The 18,781-nt window shown below is 29.4% G+C and overlaps 2 protein-coding genes across 2 annotated transcripts; one reads left to right on the top strand and one right to left on the bottom strand.

Moving 5' to 3' along the window:
* Positions 1-743: 743 nt before the first annotated feature.
* Positions 744-2,831, top strand: LOC114162427 (large ribosomal subunit protein uL18c-like). Its single transcript, XM_028046312.2, has 3 exons — positions 744-1,020; positions 1,095-1,256; positions 2,588-2,831. Exons 1-3 carry the CDS (start codon positions 844-846, stop codon positions 2,735-2,737), a joined length of 489 nt encoding a protein of 162 aa, XP_027902113.1. The 5' UTR covers positions 744-843; the 3' UTR covers positions 2,738-2,831.
* A 1,394-nt stretch (positions 2,832-4,225) lies between these two features.
* LOC114162426 (protein TIFY 3B-like) lies at positions 4,226-8,113 on the bottom strand. Its single transcript, XM_085666350.1, has 6 exons — positions 8,002-8,113; positions 7,713-7,899; positions 5,273-5,378; positions 4,985-5,153; positions 4,778-4,835; positions 4,226-4,674 (listed from the first exon to the last, which is right to left on the bottom strand). The coding sequence occupies exons 2-6, from the start codon at positions 7,853-7,855 to the stop codon at positions 4,527-4,529; spliced, it is 624 nt and encodes a 207-aa protein (XP_085522476.1). The 5' UTR covers positions 7,856-7,899; positions 8,002-8,113; the 3' UTR covers positions 4,226-4,526.
* Positions 8,114-18,781: the final 10,668 nt, after the last annotated feature.

Below are 18,781 nucleotides of genomic sequence, written 5' to 3'. Positions count from 1 at the left end.
CTTTCCGTTTTTTGTTCACTTTTTTGGTTTTTTAATTACTTCTATCATTTATCATATGTATTTTAAAGGGAAATTTTCTATTTCACTTTTTTTAATTTAATAAAAAGTTTTATTTTGAAAAAAAACTTTATTTGTCATCTATTTTTTAAATTTTTTAAATTTTTTAACTACTTGTTTTAAGGTCTTTCTAAATAAATTTTATTTATTCAACGAAATCAGATGTCCTCACAAATCATTAATTCAATTTACATATTTTTATCTTATTATAGTCAAATTAATATATTTATTAAATATTAAGTGTTAAAAAACCAAAGAAGACTTTAAATTTACCAATTTAAAACAAGCCAATTTTTATGGTGAAGAAACTTATTTAATCATATCTTAAAATTCTACACAAGCCTGCTCTTTGTTTTAAAAACATCATATTATTCTCACACATTTTTCACATCACTTCATACAGGTATTTTAACATTTAAAAACTTTATATTTATATTTCGACAAGAAAGAGAACATTATAACAAAAAAAAGAAGAATATAAGTATAATTGGAGAAAGTTTTAGGAGATATTATTTTAGTTTTCTTTTTACTATCAACAATTATACCTAATGTTTCAAATAAAAATCAAATCCAAATCCAGAGAATCAATTATAAAACATATTTCAAAAACCTAATAAAAAATAAAATAATTCAGAAATCTAGCAAATAATTTTAAAAAATCCTAATAAAAAAAATAGAAGTAGACGCTTGAAAAGAAAAACCGAGGTGAAGTGAATGTGGCAGAAGATAAGGTGACGATAAACCGGAGAAACGTTGGTGTGTGTCATCACTGTGAAGTTGGAAACAATGTTAGCTTCTTCTCTTTCCTTCCTTCATTCCTGCGGATTCCCTTCTTCTGCTTCTTCTTCTTCCTCTTCCTTATCCACAATATCACAACCAAAACCCAAATCTTTCGTGGTTGAAGCCAAAGTCAGGACCCGAAGGGAAGACAGAACTGCGCGCCACACTCGCATCAGAAAGAAGGTTCATTCACTCGCTCACTCACTTTCCCCAGTTTCGGTTTTCATTCTCTAAAGTTGAAGCCTTTTCTTTGTCAGATTGAAGGGACACCCGAGAGGCCGAGGTTGTCGGTGTTCCGGTCCAACAAGCACCTCTCTGTGCAGGTGATTGATGACACCTCGATGCACACGCTTGCTTCGGCTTCCACAATGCAGAAAACCATTTCTGAAGAGTTTAATTACTCAGCTGGCCCCACACTTGTGAGTTCTTTAGAGATGTCTTACATGCTGTTATGATTTTGTTGCTGCCTAATGTCTTCGGCATTGGCTAGGAAGTTAATAAATTTCCCATTTTCTGATTGAAAGACTATGGTTTTATTACCTCCGATGACCCAAATGGTGTCCCAATTGCTAATTTTTTGTTTCTGCCTTTGATTTTGAAAACCCCTTTTTTGTCTCGGCATTTTTTACATACCGGAACTTTCATCCCCTTGTCTAACTACATATGTTGCTGTAGAGTTACTTGTTGATATGTCTAACTGGGGAAGGGGATAGAATCCGTGTATTTCATGACTAGGATATTTGTTTAGAATGATCGCAGAGTAACTGTCTAGTTACTTAAAGGGGTTAGCCTGAGTGATGAAAGTTTTGGTATTAAGAAAATGCAAGAATGAAAAGTGGGGATTTTAAATGTTAGAGGCAAAAATCAGCTATTGTGTTGTGGTATTGAACTGGTACTTGATGATATGTCTAACAGGGGGAGGGTCAAAATTCTTGTGGTTCATGATTATATGCTGTTAGAAATGTTAAGAAGTAACTGTCTAATAACTTATAATTGAGTTGTGAAAGTTTGGGTATTTACAAATTACAAGAATGAAGAGTGGATGTTGTAAAAGTAGAGGCAAAGGATATGCAGTTTGAAAGATGTTGTTCAGTGCCCTCACATTCCCGTGGCAATGGCTAGGTTCTAAAAGAATGATGTATCACAATTGACTTCATGTTGTCATAAGTCATTGCAATTGTCGTCAATTTTCTTTCTCTCTGTTTACTAATAATCTGGATACAATGCCTTTTGATGTTAGCTACAAGATCTTTTTCTTGGATGTAAATTCCAAGTGTCACATTGTAGAAACTGTACCGTTAAAAAATACTATGGAAGGACCCCAACTTCAGTGTGTGACCATATTCCAGAAGATTTTTTTCTTTCCAATTGATTAGGGATACCAAGTGAAACAAAAATGACAAGAAGAAGAAGGAATCCCTGGGTTCTTGAGTATAAGTATGCATGAGTCCTTTGTAATAATCATTGTAAGTCAGCTACATCAGTTGCAGTTGAAGGTTCTATTGTCAATCTTTGCATCAGTTTGGTAATGAGTTTCTGGCAATGGATTCATGGTAATAACTTACACATTATTTTTAACTGGCCATCAGGGTTCATATAGTTTCATTATTTTTCTCGGATATGTTAATGTATATGCATACTAAAAGCAGGATGCAAAATATGAAACGAAAGCTTCTACCAACAGTGGGTTTTTCATGGTTTCCTCAGAAGAATGATGATAGTCCTGATCCTTTGAATTTTTTGGTTTCAGGAAGTAGCAAAAAAGATGGGTGAGATCATTGCAAAGTCCTGTTTGGAGAAGGGGATCACAAAGGTAGCCTTTGATCGAGGGGGATACCCATACCATGGCCGTGTTCAAGCACTTGCTGAAGCAGCTCGTGAACATGGCTTAGATTTCTAAATGAAGCAGTCTCTGTCCTTTGTATTTCATGTTTCAATTTGTAACCCGAGGTTTCAACAATTCTTTATAATGACATTTTCCTCATTTCCAGCTACTTCGATATCATCCCAATGCCTCTTATTCATTCATCGCTTTCTTTTTAGTTGAAGACTGTTACCTCTAGTCACCCTATAAATGTTGATAATGATTATATAGTATTCAACTCTTATAAGTTCACAGAAAGCAGTAATATATTTATAAAAAGCAAAAGCAGGAAACTGGAAAGAGACTCGATCATTTCAAGCTACAAGTATACTGTTAAAGAAGACATGTAATCTGAATTTCTGGACATAACTAGGTTTAGCCAGTGTTTACGAAAATTTGTTCCTTTTTAAACCAGTTGTATCTTTGCATTGACTTTAACTTCTAATTTATTAATTTGTTTACTAAAAGCTCTCACCTAAATTCTCACTGATAAATGAACTTGTTTTGATTCAAAGGTAAATATTTATGACATAATGTTTTTTATGTGAGTTTTATTCGTTGGTATTAGGCTTTTGCGATTACTAGTAGTCTAGTAGAGTAGTGAACTCATTTTTTAAACATGTTATGATAAGAACCAAAAAGTCTATGAAACTTGGAACAGAGGATGATAATGCTTCAAAGATAGCAGAAACTACGTGGAGGTAGTTGAAAGTCTCTCTGAATTAGCGTAGAAGATTACATGCTCCCAAAACACTTATGTTTTTGGGTGAATCAGTTCAAATAGAAGTGAATATAATCTTAACAGCTTACAACTTGTTTGCATTGGTCAATTTTCCTTTTTTTTTTCTTTCTATGTATTTCATTCATTTCTCCTATTTGTTTTCATCCTAATTTTTTTTTTATCGAAGTTATCGTACTTTGAGTTTTTTCCTTGAAAGAGCTGTGCGTATTCTAAACTAATTCGTTTATAGGTTAAAGAGATTATTAAATTAAAGTATTAAGAACCACGCATGACTTCGCAAACTCACTACTTTTATCTTAAAATATTTATCATTTGAAAAAAGTATTCTTACATATTTCGTATAAATAACACTTTGAATATGCATTAGTATCAAATTAGGTATCAAACTACATTCAAACTTACATATCTATATTTTCATATAACAATTTTGGATCACACTTTACTTTCGTGTGAAACTTTGTTGCTTTTCTTGTCTTGTCTTCTAAAAATGTGAAATCCTGTATTTGTTACCCCACTTTTATTTTTCATAATCTAATTCAAGCACATTAACCTCAAAAATATCTTATCCTACTCCACCGTATAGAAGTTTTCAAATGCCTTCATAACTACCGTAGCAAGCTCATAAATAGTTTTAGGAGATTCTGTGTTGCAAAAATTGTATGACATAAAACAAATTCAAGAAACATCAAAACACTCTTGTTTAGCTACTTAAAGAAATTTTCCACTGAATTAGAATTCTTTTCCTCAAGAAACAAACATGAAGGACTAAAAGCTAAGAGATGTCATAAAAATATAAGTGGAACATCAACATAATAGATAATCAGTTGTCCACATAATCAAATACAGGAACAACAGTTTAATATAGGTTGATCAGAACACAGCATACTTCCTAAACGTGCACAGATACAAACACACTGTTACAGACCCTTTCAGGTTCAATAGCTATGTTACATTACATATAAAACACATTTATAGACTTCAGAACCTAAGGATATAATTATATCAGTTTATGTGATTCTACATGCAAATATATGATCTTCCACACTATCACAGGACATAACATAGAACAAACACTGGTTATGCTCAAGAGGCAGAGACAGTTGGATGAAATTCCTCCTCTGCTCGATTCAGGGAAATCAGCTCTGGGGCATTGTCAGCACAGAAGTTGTTCTCTATGTTATCAGCCACTTTAGTGGTTGATGAGGAAGGATAAGGAGCTTTGCTACCCAGCCTTTAACCAAAAATATTATACAAATAAGACCATAAACAAAATAGGAGTCTCTAAACTGAACAATTATTAGAAACCACCATTAAACATGGCAGGTAGATAGTACCTATCTCGCCGCTTCTCAAGAAACCTTTGAAGTGAATGCCTGCGTGCTATTGGAAATTCTAGAGAAAGATTATGAAAAAAGCCACGAGATTTGAATGTTTGTCACATTAAAATAGAAGACAATGCAACTGCTATATGGTAAATATAAAAAGACAATTATTTAAGACTACCATTTCTATATCTAGCATGAAAATAGGAAAATTATCACCTTGCAGCCTGCAGATGGAATTCTTCTGTGAGGCAGCAACATTGTTGGTGATTCCATGAGGAGAAGAAGGCCTTGTGGGAACAGGTGAAATGAGGGTAGATTGGGTCCCAATCTTCTTCATTTCAGTAGACTTGGCAGCAGCAGCAGCAATAAGCATTATTTCATGCACCTGTTTGTATGCAAAAAGGTTGATTAGGATTCCATCATAACATGTAAAGTTAGAAATTGGATTGAAGGCACAGCAGCAACAAAATTCATTTGTGATGTAAAAGTGCAGCAAGGGCATACCTTTTCTGCAGGGATTCCATCATAGACACAAACACTCCCATTGTAGAAGATGGTAAGCTGGTTTGTACTAGGAATCACTGCATTAAGTCCAGAGGCTGGCACTGACCTAAAAGAGAAATAATAAAAAATAAATATACGACCGAACACAAACACACATGTAAACAAATTGGTTAGGATGAACTTGATGAAAATTGCATATTGGACTTCCCAGAATCATCAATACTTTAATCCTAAATTTTTAGGTGATAAGCTTTTTATCAAGAGATGTGTCAAGAATTAATATTTTTAATTGAACTCCAGACAGATTAGTATAAGTGCATGCTTGTTTTAGTTTTTTCAAACGGAAATGGTTCTTTTTTAAAAGCTCCTTCAAGAAACTATCAAAATCAAAGTCACTTTCGCACAAGCTGATCCAAATACTAGCTTAAATACGTGTCTTGATTATTGTCGCTGAAGAACATTGCTGGTAGCTAGGAAGCCTTTGACTCTGGGTTCAATTCCCAAGCCATAATAGTTAATACACATATGAATAGGCTTTAGTACCGCCCTTGTTAAGAAAGGGTGATGCACATTAAAGCCTTTCAATTGCACCTTAAGAGAATGTAGGTGCAGATGAATTTCATCGATCAAAGCATTGAAAACTTCGCTAAGCTTTAAGTTTATCCAAACTAAAAGGGTATTCTGTTGGGAGACAATGTGTGACTAAAACACAAGAAGAAACAGGGAGATGATTTGAGGCCTATATCTTTAGATTATCTAATAACAGAGGTTAAATCCCAATTGCTTCCTAGGATTTTTTATATTTAAACAATTATAATTGTTCGTGAATATAGAATATATGGATTTTTATTTTGTATTCAAATTGAAAACATAAATGCAAGAAGGACTTTTTAATCTAGAGTAAACCAAAGGCACTGACTTCAAAATGAGTCCCTGGTGAACAGTAAAATAGCCCCAACTCGTTTTCTTAGAAATGAGAAGACATTTGATTGATGTTTTCGAGAATCGTTAGAATGCTTTAAGGACATAATTCAGTATACTTTAAAGTACTGCATAACTTTTATATTCATTCCAAAATTAAGGGAAAAAAGCCACAAAAAGATGCTGAGAAATTTTATTCTTGAAAGAAGCCCAAAAAGAGGAAATTTTATACTTGAGATGCAAAGGGTTATTAATTAAACAGGGGTAGGATAACAGTGGGTAAGATTGGGTTGAAAAAATACATGGGGTGGGTTGGTCTATGGAGAAAATTGAAGATCTTAAATCATATAATACAAACAAGTTCCACAAGTAGGTATTTTAGGTCTACTTTCAAAGTGATTGGGTGATTGTGATTGAGACCTCACGAATACAATTCAAGCCAGACGGATTCAATGAAGAAATGTTTCAGGTATAATTCATGATAATAAAGTACCTATCGTAGTCAAAGCAAAACTTCTACAAGACAGTTGAAGAAAACAACAACACTCTACAGTGCGAGTGTTAGTCAAAATTTCCACCTAGAGAACAAAAAAGGGTGATAACACGTGCTGCGAATATAACAGAATTAAGCTAAATGAGTGAATAACAAAAAAAGTATATGTATAAGACTAGGATTCTAGCAACGAATACATCTGACAGAAAAATGGAACAGCGCCTGCTTAGGAGAAGAACACAGAAACTTGCTTCAGAAGGGGTTGTTTGATTCTGTGAGAGAGGATGAACAGAGGTTCATATGAGTAAAGTGGATCAAACAAAATTTGAAGAGAACACATTAAACATGATCAAATGTCAAATTCTTTCATGAAAAAAATAGTTTTTGATAGAGACACACAGTACAAATTGATCTACATAGCAGATTCCACCTGACAGAATAAGGTTAGGTTGCTATGCCCGAGAAAACATTCCCTCTTCCAATTCCCAGAGTTTCATTCTTGCAAAGGGCAAAAAATAATCACCCAAATGAAACCCCAAAAGCTTTCTTAGCAAACATAACTCAGCCAATCCAGAAGATGGGTCCAATTAAAAAGTTTTCTCAGTTCATCGAAAAACGTAAGGTAGGGTTACAACCTGCAAGTACAATCGAAACCCTCCTACCGTTACTTTTTCCAATCATACAAATATCCAGCATCACGATACCCCTTTTCAGTCAACACAAAATACTCTAATTATTGCTAAGATTTTCATCAATAAAATGTCAACACATGACCTAAACCCGTATGGGTCCTCTATCTCACCTCACACATACGGAAACCCTTTTACTAACGCAAACAAAACCACTCTTTTATCCTTTATCCATGGCATATCAGCATCCATAAAAAAAAAAATTGCCCTAGATCATAAAAGGGTAATTGCAAAAATACAACAAATGAAAGAAAAAACAAAAAAGGAAGGAACTTTGTGAGAAGAGAGTGTTTATTTATCCAAAGAAAGCGAGACAGAAGAGTTATTGGCAACGTACTTGTTGGTTGAGGAGTCATTCATATTGGGTTGGACCAGGTGGTGTTCATCCATGTTGGAACAAACTCCTTCAGGTTTCTCCACAGGAGAGGGAGAAGATTCCAGAAGGGAAACCTCGGACTTGACAGTGACAGAGCCAACCATTGTTGGAGAAAACTAGAGAGAGATCAGAAGGTGGGAAGGGGAAACTGCGAAGGAAGAAGGAAGAGATAAGAAAAAGGATGAATATTTGGGGAAGCGTGTCTGGGAATTTTCAACGCGTCGAGAAAAGCAATGTAGATTCCTGTAACCTGCGGCGTGACCAACCATCGATGTTGCCCACTTTTTTAATGAAGCATGTGTTTTTTGTGCTTTTGTTTTTCATTTTCTTTATTTGGTTGCTTTATCTGTTGTTTCTCTGGTTTGCGTCTCTCACAAGTTGCGATCACATGGCCACTGGCCCACAGAAAATTCCTACTCTGACTTTTCACTTCAACCATGTTTCATTTTGGTTTATTTATTTAATTTGCTTTTTATTTGATATTCAAAATCTTATATTATAAATAAATACTATTTAGAATAATTCGGACTTCAGCCTCATGATCGTACATTTATATTTAACTTTATCTTGGCAAAAGTAGACTTGTATTTAATCTTTTTTAGGGGTATTATTAATTCGTAGTTTAAACATGTTTAAATTACTTGTCTTTCTGTGGAATTAAATATATTTGATGGATAATTGGGTAGTTATGATTAAATAAAATTATTTGGCTTAAACATATACAATAGTTATCTATTCTATATTGAGTTTTTTCTTTTGAATTGAGGTGTTGGATGGTTAGTTAAATTATTACTCAAATCAATACAGTAATCATTCGTAACCTATTTCACAATATTGGAGGTGTTTTCTATTCTCAACTTTTTTTTTTCAAAGGAAGGTTCCAATAGTTTCATATATTTTTCTGAAAAAGAATTCTATTCGATAAATGTAATCATTATCTTTAATCAATATTTTTTAATAATTTAATTCATACTATTATAAAATAGATTTTATAAAAAAATTATTTATTTTATCATTACATTTGTACTTAACCATATTTTTTACTGCATCACTTAAATCAATTATGTCACTCAATTTTACATCAAACTGAAACTTAAACAATTTTAAACAATTATCAATCAATTCCATATCTCACTATAAACAACCTTCTTCTTCCAAAATATATAACAATATGCATCCAATCAAATTATAACTTGTTTTCACATAACCAAATTCATTTAGATTTATGAAAATAAATAAACGTAATCTGAAAAAAATAATAACAAAAATATTGAAACCTAATATTTGAAGGACATAACTTCACCTTAAGAGAATAGAAAAATCTAGACCATACTAAGTCTTTCTCTGAAACAATATTACGATCCTGTGATATTCGATCTCATCTCATCATATATTAAAAATCCTTAATCGAAAATATCAATCTCCACATAACAAATATAATGCATGTCATTCAGATCATAGAACTCAACGAAATCAGATTATATGCAAATCAATCTATTCCTCAAATTCTAGATTAAAAATGTTTCCAATTGGATCTGTAAAGCAATTCATTTCCATTAATAGTTTGACTCCCCATTCAACCAGAAAACCTTATTCAAAATTAAGAAATTCATGTCACACACATGCACACAAATATCATTGAAACAAGTACACATGCATCCAAAAAATTACCTAACTTTTCCAATAAAAATAACAAAATTGTTATCAAACTTCACAAAAAATCAATCATATCCATCAAAAAATCATGTTTATGAACTACCACTTACGAAATTTGAAACAAACAAACAATAACAACAACCATATTACATAAAATCCAAAAAAAAAAAATCAAAATGAAAGACAAAGAATGAAATTTACTTTACCTCACCGAGATGTAGTAAGAAGATAGAATTTTGGAACATATACTTGAAACTATATCTTCGGTTAGGAGAAGACGACATCTTTTTCTCCACGATACAATGCTCTAACAAGGGGCGGATTATAGTTGTGACAAGAGGGGGTTATGGCCCCCCTTCATGTTTCAAATTCTTTTTAAATTATATATAAAATGTAATAAGAATTGATGAAATTTAAATTATGTAAAAAAACTATAAAGCATGATATATAATGTTAATAAATAATAAAATATAAAATTGAATATATTAAAGAATAAAAAATGTATTAATATATTATTTATTTTCAGTTTTATTATTTTTTGAGTTTTCATAGATTGTACTTGTTTTTCATTTTCACATGTTTTCTTTTGTTTTTGAAGAAAAACAAGAAATTTGATACAAACTCATTATTTCTGCTCTAATTTCTTATATCTTCTCTTTCATCATTGAAAAATAAATGTGATTTCCCTTGTCTCACTTGATAGTGAAACATTAGTTTAATTGTTAGTATTTTTTTTAATTCCATCAGTCTTTTATTTATTTTTTATGAATATAGAAGGAAAAGTAATGTATTATGTGGTTTTTTATTATTGGTTTTTAATTGTGGTTCATAGATTAATATATTCATTCTTTAAGAGTGATAAAAGTGAAGCTACACGTGAGAATAAAGACAAGACAGATTCAACTCCAATGGTTCAATTAGATTTGTCATTTCTTAATATTGAAAGAGTTACTTACTAGTGAGAAGTTTAATATTAATTATTTGGAAAATAATATAGAAAAATGTCTTTAAATATTAGAATATTTAAGCTATTTTTTAAAATGAGATCCATATCAAATATAACTTCAAAATTTTAACTTCTAAAGAGAAACATCGAAAAAGATTTCAATATCAAATACTAAATTATGTACTTTTATCATATTAGTGACAATCATTAAATATGTAAATTTTGAGTATATTATTTTGGTCCTCCTAGATTTATTATCAAGATTCGTCACTAACTCTATCGAACTTCAGTTCTCAAATACCGTCAATTAAAAACTACAAATACTATCAATATTACATAACACTCGGTAACTTTGAAAATGAGTTTTGGTAAATGAAATTGAAGACGTGTAATCTAAAAAAGCAAAGACCTATTGAATTAAATGTTTTATTCAAATTTTTGAAAAGACACGTTAGGTTTTACATTTGTTTTATTAGTTTTACCAAACCTAACAACAATACTAAAGTAACTAAAGACTACTGAACGAACCTAACAATGCTTTTGAATAATACAAAAATATCTAATATAAAATAAATATTTGAAAAAAAAACTTGTGCATATGAGTCAAAACCTAGTTTTTCTGAAAAAAGAAAATTATTTGATAAATGTAATCATTATCCTTTAATCAATATTTTAAGAATTTAATTCACATACTATTATTATAAAATAGATTTTATAAAAAAGTTAATTATTTTATCATCGTATCTTACAATTTTTGGTTTAAATTGATTATGAATAATTATTTTATATCTGATTTAGTAAACACATTTTGTAATTATTTTATATCAAATTACATGAGATATTAAATTTCCTTCATGTGCCTAACTCCATTTTATTATAAACCCCATCAAGCTTAAACCAATGAATTTGTTAAACGAGAAGCTTTTAAGAGCTAAATGCCAACAAAAGATAACTCAAGACCGTGTGGGTACTTAAAAATCAAATCATTCCTCTTACAAATTTGATTAGAAATAAGAAGGTCCTTGTCATGATAGTTGGATAATGTTGTTAGACGAAAAGATTTATAATTCAATGCTTGAAAAGTAGAAAGAGAGTCATTCGAGATTGATGAAAACCAGAAGAAAATAGTAGAAGGGTCTCAATCATAACTAACTTATCATAACTTAATTTTCTTATAGTGGATACAATGTTATATTTAATTAAGTAATTTTTAGTTAAGGGAGTGGACTAGGGACTAGATTTAAGAGAGTGAAAAAAAAAAAAAAAAGAAGGAAATGAATAGAAAGAGAGTAAAAAATGATGTTGTTTAAAGGGAAAAAAAAAAGATAAAGTGAGAGGAAAAACCGTAAAGATTTCATTGATGTGATTAAATACTTTTAATTGTATATTAATTAACATATTTAAAAAAATGTTTTATAAATTAAATTTAAAAAAAATGTAAAAAGTAAAATTTTGAAAATTTAAATTAAAGTTAAAATCAAAGTTATTATAAAATTCTAATAAATAAAAAATTATATTTCACTTACCTTTGTATATTTAAATTTGCTAGAAATACTCTAATAAAGTTATACTTTGTTGTTAATTCAACCTGGACAAATATTCCTTTGAGTTTTTCTTTTTTTCTTTTTTTTTTTTTTAATTTATGTGATTTTTTTAAAATGGTTAATAAGATGAGGATGTGCTTAATTGAATTTTGTTTCTCAAAAAGTTACACAAATGTTTTACTCTTTTTGTATGAAACATGTGGATTTGGGGAATTTGATTTGGTTGGATAAGGTGTCACCAACTAAAACTTTGGTTATTTGAAAATTGTTGTTGATCGTTTACCTATCGATGTAGAGGTTCAAACAAAAGTTGTTTTGTGGTCTCTGTGTTCTTTGTGGTAATAATGTTGAATATTTATCTCATTTGTTCTTTCATTATTTTATTCCAATGTTATTGTGGGAATGGTTGAATGAAGTTTTTTCAAGACTTGTAGTTTTCTTTTTTGAATTTGTTTGTTCAATTGATGAAGTCTTCTTGTAGTCATTTGCATACACTATTTGAAGTTTTAAGTGACTATCATTACTTCAATAACTTGGATGATTTGGAGGATGATAAATCATAATAGATTTAAGGACCTAATTGTGATTCCTTCTGCTATTTTTCAAATTAAGGAGTTAATGTATATGACTAGAAATAAACCTAAGAAGCATATGAGTAATATTGTCTCTAATTTTTTGGTGCTGAAAATTTTCAATATTCAAACTAGGGAATGTAGGGTGATTTCATTTATGGAAGTAATATGACAAGTTTCATCTGCCAATTGGCATAAGGTGAATATTGATAGTACAGCTAAGGGTTGTCCTTGTCTGGCTTCATGTGTTGCTATTTTTAAAGGAAGTTGGGATGAACATTTGGGTAGCTTTTAAGCTTTTTTAGGGATATAGACTTTTATGCCGAATTTATGAGGTCATTTATGCATTTGAGCGTGATGGAAGAGGAATAGGAGAAATTTCAAAGGCTTTGATTGGAGAGTAATTCTTCTTTAGCTTGTGTTGATTTTTTGGATCAACATGTGATTTCTTGGAGTCTTAAAAGAGAAATAGTGTCGGTGGTTACATTTTTGTAAACATATACAGTTTAAAATTTCTCACATATTTTGATTAGAAAGTAATTCTTCTTTAGTTTGCATTTTTTATAATAGATATAGATTTTTCATAAATAAAAATAAAATCGTACATATATATATATATATATATATATATATATATATATATATATATATATATATATATATATATATATATATATATATATATATATATATATATATATATATATATATATAACAATTAAAACATAAGAACACAAATTTTACAAAATAATTCTTAAATCCTTAGACTTGGATTTCTTTTTTGATTCAATAAGAATTACATCTATCAGGTAAGGTGCATAGATAATATATCTATAAGTAAGATCCGTAGGTAATATATTATTGATAAGATATAAAAAGTATATTCGTAAATAATGTTAACCACAAGACATTTTTTATGATTTTTTTTGTCGTAAATAAATCATTATTACCTACAATTTTCTAATTACTTACCAGTTTTAACGGTAAATAATTTTTTTTTCTTGTAGTGGTATTAAAGATATAGTATAATAATAAACACTAATATTGTAAAGATATGTTACTTTCTTAAGTTACGAAGATGATGGTAAAATATCTTTGTTAAATATGTTCTGTCTTTTGAGTTTCAATGAAATTTAAAATTAGTCCATCTTTAAAATTTTTGATCAATTTAGTCTTTCATCTTTAAAAATACGTGAATTTAGTCATTTTAACCAAATTTTGTTAAGTTTATCTCACGTTTCAAACAGATTTCATAATAGTATTTTAATTGTTTACACCGTTTGACACATTTTCGTTTTAATGTTAACTCCAATGTTATCATAAAATACGTTTAAAATGTCAAATAAACTTAACAAAATTTGATAAGAATGACTAAACCCACACATTTCTAAAGATTAAGGACTAAACTAGTATAAAATTTCGAAGAGAGACTAATTTCAAAATTCACTGAAACTTGAGGGACCAAAATCATATTTAACCCAAATATCTTTTATAAATTTTGTAAAAATGTTGAAAAAAAAAGTCTATATTACATTAATTAAAAGAGATTATGAAAAAAGAATTTATAAATAAAAGTATTTACAATAAAATAATAATGATAATAATAATTATCACAAGAATTTATCTTGAAAAGTACAGCTGCAAAATATTTAAATAATGTTGTAGACAATTAGCCATTAGAAGAGATAACTTGACCAGAACACCTAAAACTTCTATACTTTGATTAATTCTAATCGTTACATAAGCTAATATTATTTTTAACATAAATAAAATCTACGAAGCCAAGTCTAATGCTAAAGAATCCAAATGGCTAATTATTATAGAAAAAGCAAAACCAGCGTAGGAGAAACCTTTGAAAATAAAATAGGTTAAAATACTCCCTTGGGTCCATGTTCTTGTTGAAAAATCTCAAATAGGTCCTAAGATTTTTTTTAGTTTCAATTAGGTCCATATTTTTGAAAATGTGTAACAATTAGGCTCATTCCGTTAGTATGGTGTTAACGGTGTTAAGGATATGCCATGTGTCAACTTCTCATTTTTTTTAAATTTTTTTAAATTTTTTTTAAATTTTTTAAATTTCTTTTTTGAAAATTATTCATGCCACGTGTCACATCAATATTGTGCCACGTGTCAAGTCAGTAAGGTGACACATGTCAAGTCATTGTTTGAATCTCAATTTAGTCCATATATTTGTTATTTTAATTATATTTCACTCTATTTTTGTTTAATTTTCAATTTCATCCTCTCCAAATTGAGATCAAATTTAACTTTTATATAAATTTTATAATGATATTTTTATTAAACATTTTAATAATATTAAGTTTATTTTATATTTTGTTTTAAAATTTTAAAATATTTATTTTAACTTGTTACAAAATTGTTTTAAATTATTTATATATAAATGTTAGAGTTGGTTTAAAAATAACAATTTTATACATTTAAATATAAATTTTTAAAACAATTTTGTAAAAAGTTAAAATAAATATATTTAAAAAAATTTAAAAAAATGGATTGAAATGTAATAAAAATAACAAATATATGGACCAAATTGAGATTGAGACAATGATTTGACACGTGTCACCTTACTGACTTAACACGTGGCACAATATTGACATGACACGTGACATGAATAATTTAAAAAAAAAATAAAAAAAAAATAAAAAAATTTAAAAACATTCAAAAAAATGTGAAGCTGACACGTGGCACATTCTTAACACCGTTAACACCATACTAATGAAATGAACCTAATTGTTACACATTTTCAAAAATATAGTCCTAATTGAGACTAAAAAAAGTCTTATGATTTATTTAAGATTTTTTAACAAAAACATGGACTAAGGAAGTATTTTAACCGATAAAATAATAGGCCGAATGATTAAAAAGCCAGAATTTGGGTTTAGTCTCTGTGGACTTAACATACTCTAAATGTGTTTAGGGTTTAGGGTTTAGGGTTTAGGGTTTAGGGTTAATTTCAGAAATGACTTAAAATGAAAAGAAAAGAAAAAGGTCATATTCAATCTAGGTGTCCCTCGATGCTTCCAACTTCATCATATTTATAACGAATGACAACATTTGAGAGAAAAAAAAAAGAAAAAAGAAAAAACGATGGCTTAATTGGCCTTTGATAACCGCAAGGGTTCCCAAGAGAAAGTTCTTTAAAGGAAACGTGAACAAATAGAACAAACAAGTCTCATGACTGATGAGTGGATCTTGGTGTTGGTGTAGGGGACTATGGCCCCCTTAAATTAAAAATATATATATATTAGTAGTATATATTATAGATATTTTTTAAAAATAATTATGTCTCCCAAAATTTTTATGAGATTTTAATAAATTATTTTTATTCTTAAGCTTTTTTAAATAAGTATATAGATAAATAATAAAAAAATAAATTCATCTTTAAACTGAGTATTACATTATAATTTTTTGGTAGTTAGATGATAGAGTGATTGATAATAGTAAAATGACATAAAAAATATAATTAGATACTTTTTTATTACATAAATGAAATTTATATTTTTCAAATAAAATTATATTATTACGTAATTATAATTATAATTTAAAAAAAAATAACTCAACAAATTTCTTTTATAAAACTAAAATAAGTAATAACAAAATAAAAATAAATAAAATACACTTAACATAGGAGATAAGAATGAAAAGAGTTAAAAAAGAAGTCTAATTCCAAAGAAAGAAACCTCACATAATATTTTTAAGCATTTTTTAGGTTGATATTGGGGGTAGTAACCAGCATATATGGTTATCTAATATTGATGATATAGATTGCTTCCTCTGCTTCTTGTTGTTTTCTATTCATGATTGTTTTGAAGAAGTTTTTTCAATCTTTATTAATTTCTTAATTTATAATCATTTACAAAAGAATTTTAAAATGTTAGTTGGCAAGAGATATGCATAAATATTTGTCTCTTGCTTTTATTTATTTTTATTTATTTATTTTGTCCATCTTAATTAAATAGGGTTGGGCCCAAATGATCTTTTTAGGATATCTATTTAGTTTTTTCGTAATTATCCAAATTTATAGGAATTAATTTAAAAAATATTTGTCATCAAGTAATAACGACATGGACAAAATTTAGTATTTAAAGACATAATAAAACAGAGTACCAGTGGCGCTTTAAAATAAATAAAATTATCAATGGTTCGTTTATAGCGAAATTCCGACAATAAACTGAAGAAAAAAGAACTCAGAAAAATTTATTAATAATTATTTGTAAGTAAATATTATGATTTGATTTTTTATTTGATTTTTTCTTTTTCTCTCTTCTCCTTTTTTACCTCGTTTTTTTCTCTTCTTCTTTTTACCAACTTTTTATTAATTGTTAAGACATATTTCGTCAAATTTTTATAGAAAAATTTTCTTTCATTTTATTCACAAAGTTTAAAAGAATTCAATCATTGAAATATTTATTGACATATTTAAAAAAAAAATTAATTATCAACAGATTTAATAATAAATATTACTAACAAATTTATCAATAAATTTTCAAAAATTTCAAATATTACCGATAAATTTTAAAGTTCAAAACGAAAATTTTAATATCAATTTTATCAATAAAAATATTTGTCAGTAATAAAAAATTTAAAATACCAACAAATTTTGCTAAATAGGTATACTAGTGATGAAAATATTAGCTAGTAGAAAAAATTCTAATTTATGGTTGAATTGTACATTATAAAATAACTCTTAAATAATAATCAATTTTATTAATCACAAATGTAACATCTCATTTAATAGTTTTTACACTATTAAACAAATTATACAATTCATGATAAGACAAGGCAAATAATACAAGGAAGTTGATATAGAGTATCAGTACAATCATCAACAATAACTACAGCAATACTGACTATATCTACATCATCTCAAAATAAGCGGTTAAGAAAGTTCCCAACTCTAGTCACAACATCAAAAGAAAACTAAGCATCAACATGTCCTATCCTACTGCCTCATTCCCTATCCAAGAGGGGAGTATTTGTACCTGCATCTTTATCTTTATCTGCTCACACCACAGTGATTATTGTAAGAAAGAATTAAACACAGAACACATAGAGAAAATGAAAGGGTAAGTTAATATTATTAAAAGAATCATGCAGTTTAATTATAAAAAGAAATCATGCAAACTTTCTCATTTTCACCAAAATCGCTTAGGCCACCACAACACAACATAAATATATTATTCTAGACTTGATACCTAGATTATGTAAGCGACATTGGACCTCTTGGTGGCATGCACCTGTGATGGTTCCCAAACTCTGCAGAGTTTGGCCTCAAGGGGTTATCACCCAACCACTCATAGGGTAAGTCCCTTCTCGTCTAAGACTTGATCAAGTTCAAAGACTAGGACCTCCTGCTACTCTTCACGACATAATCCATTCTGCTCTATCTAAGCTTGAATGATTATTGGAGTTTCAAGATACCTCCAATAGTGAATCCTCACGACTAGAGTTGTCAAAATGGGTTGGAACCCGCGAGCCAACCCGGCTCACCATGGATTCAGGCTGGGTTGGGTTGAAATTTTTTTACAAATTTTAATACGGGTTGATTTTTGACCGGGCTCATTTAGAACCTGGCTCATTCAGGTTGAACCCGTGGTGAGCCGGGTTGCTCACCGACCCGCAGATAAAAGAGTCACACAAGTATTTTTATTTTTTTTATTAAGTTGGGCTTTAATTTTGGGTCATGTTAAGTTATTTTTTTATCCAACACATAAATAATTTGTATTCTTTTTTATTTTGGTTTGTATTTGGATTGTATTAAAGTTTATTTAGATTTTAATTAAAATTACAATTTAGTTTTGACTGAAAAAAAATAAAAAAATAATATTTTTTTTAATTAAGTGAACCCGTGAGCCAACCCGTTTAACCCGTCAACCCGTGGTGGGTCAGGCCGGGTTCGAATTTTTTTGGCTCGCTAAAAAGTGAGCCAGGTTGGGTTGGCTCACTAAATCATCAACTCATGATGGGTCGAGCCGGGTCGAGCCAGGTTACCCGTTTTGACAACTCTACTCACGACCTTACATACACTAAAACATACTCCTTCAAGAATCTCCCTTGAAACTATAGTTTAACCGCACCTTTTCATAATAAAATTCATACATTTATGCCACACACGTTGCCAAAAACACCAATCCAAACATACATTGATCAAAGCCACACTTTAACATTCCATGTATAATTTCAGCTAGCATAAACATAATAATAAGCACTTGGCTGCAGTGAATCTCGCTCAAGTTAGGAGATCTCGCCCAGGCGATGTTGTAAATAACTAACAAATCAGGAACAAAAAGAGTA

The sequence above is a fragment of the Vigna unguiculata genome, chromosome 9 (genome assembly GCF_037176805.1).
Source record: "Vigna unguiculata cultivar grain cowpea cultivar isolate G323 ecotype 2 chromosome 9, ASM3717680v1, whole genome shotgun sequence".
NCBI classification, from domain to species: domain Eukaryota; kingdom Viridiplantae; phylum Streptophyta; class Magnoliopsida; order Fabales; family Fabaceae; genus Vigna; species Vigna unguiculata.
This window is presented reverse-complemented; position numbering and strand designations above follow the sequence as displayed.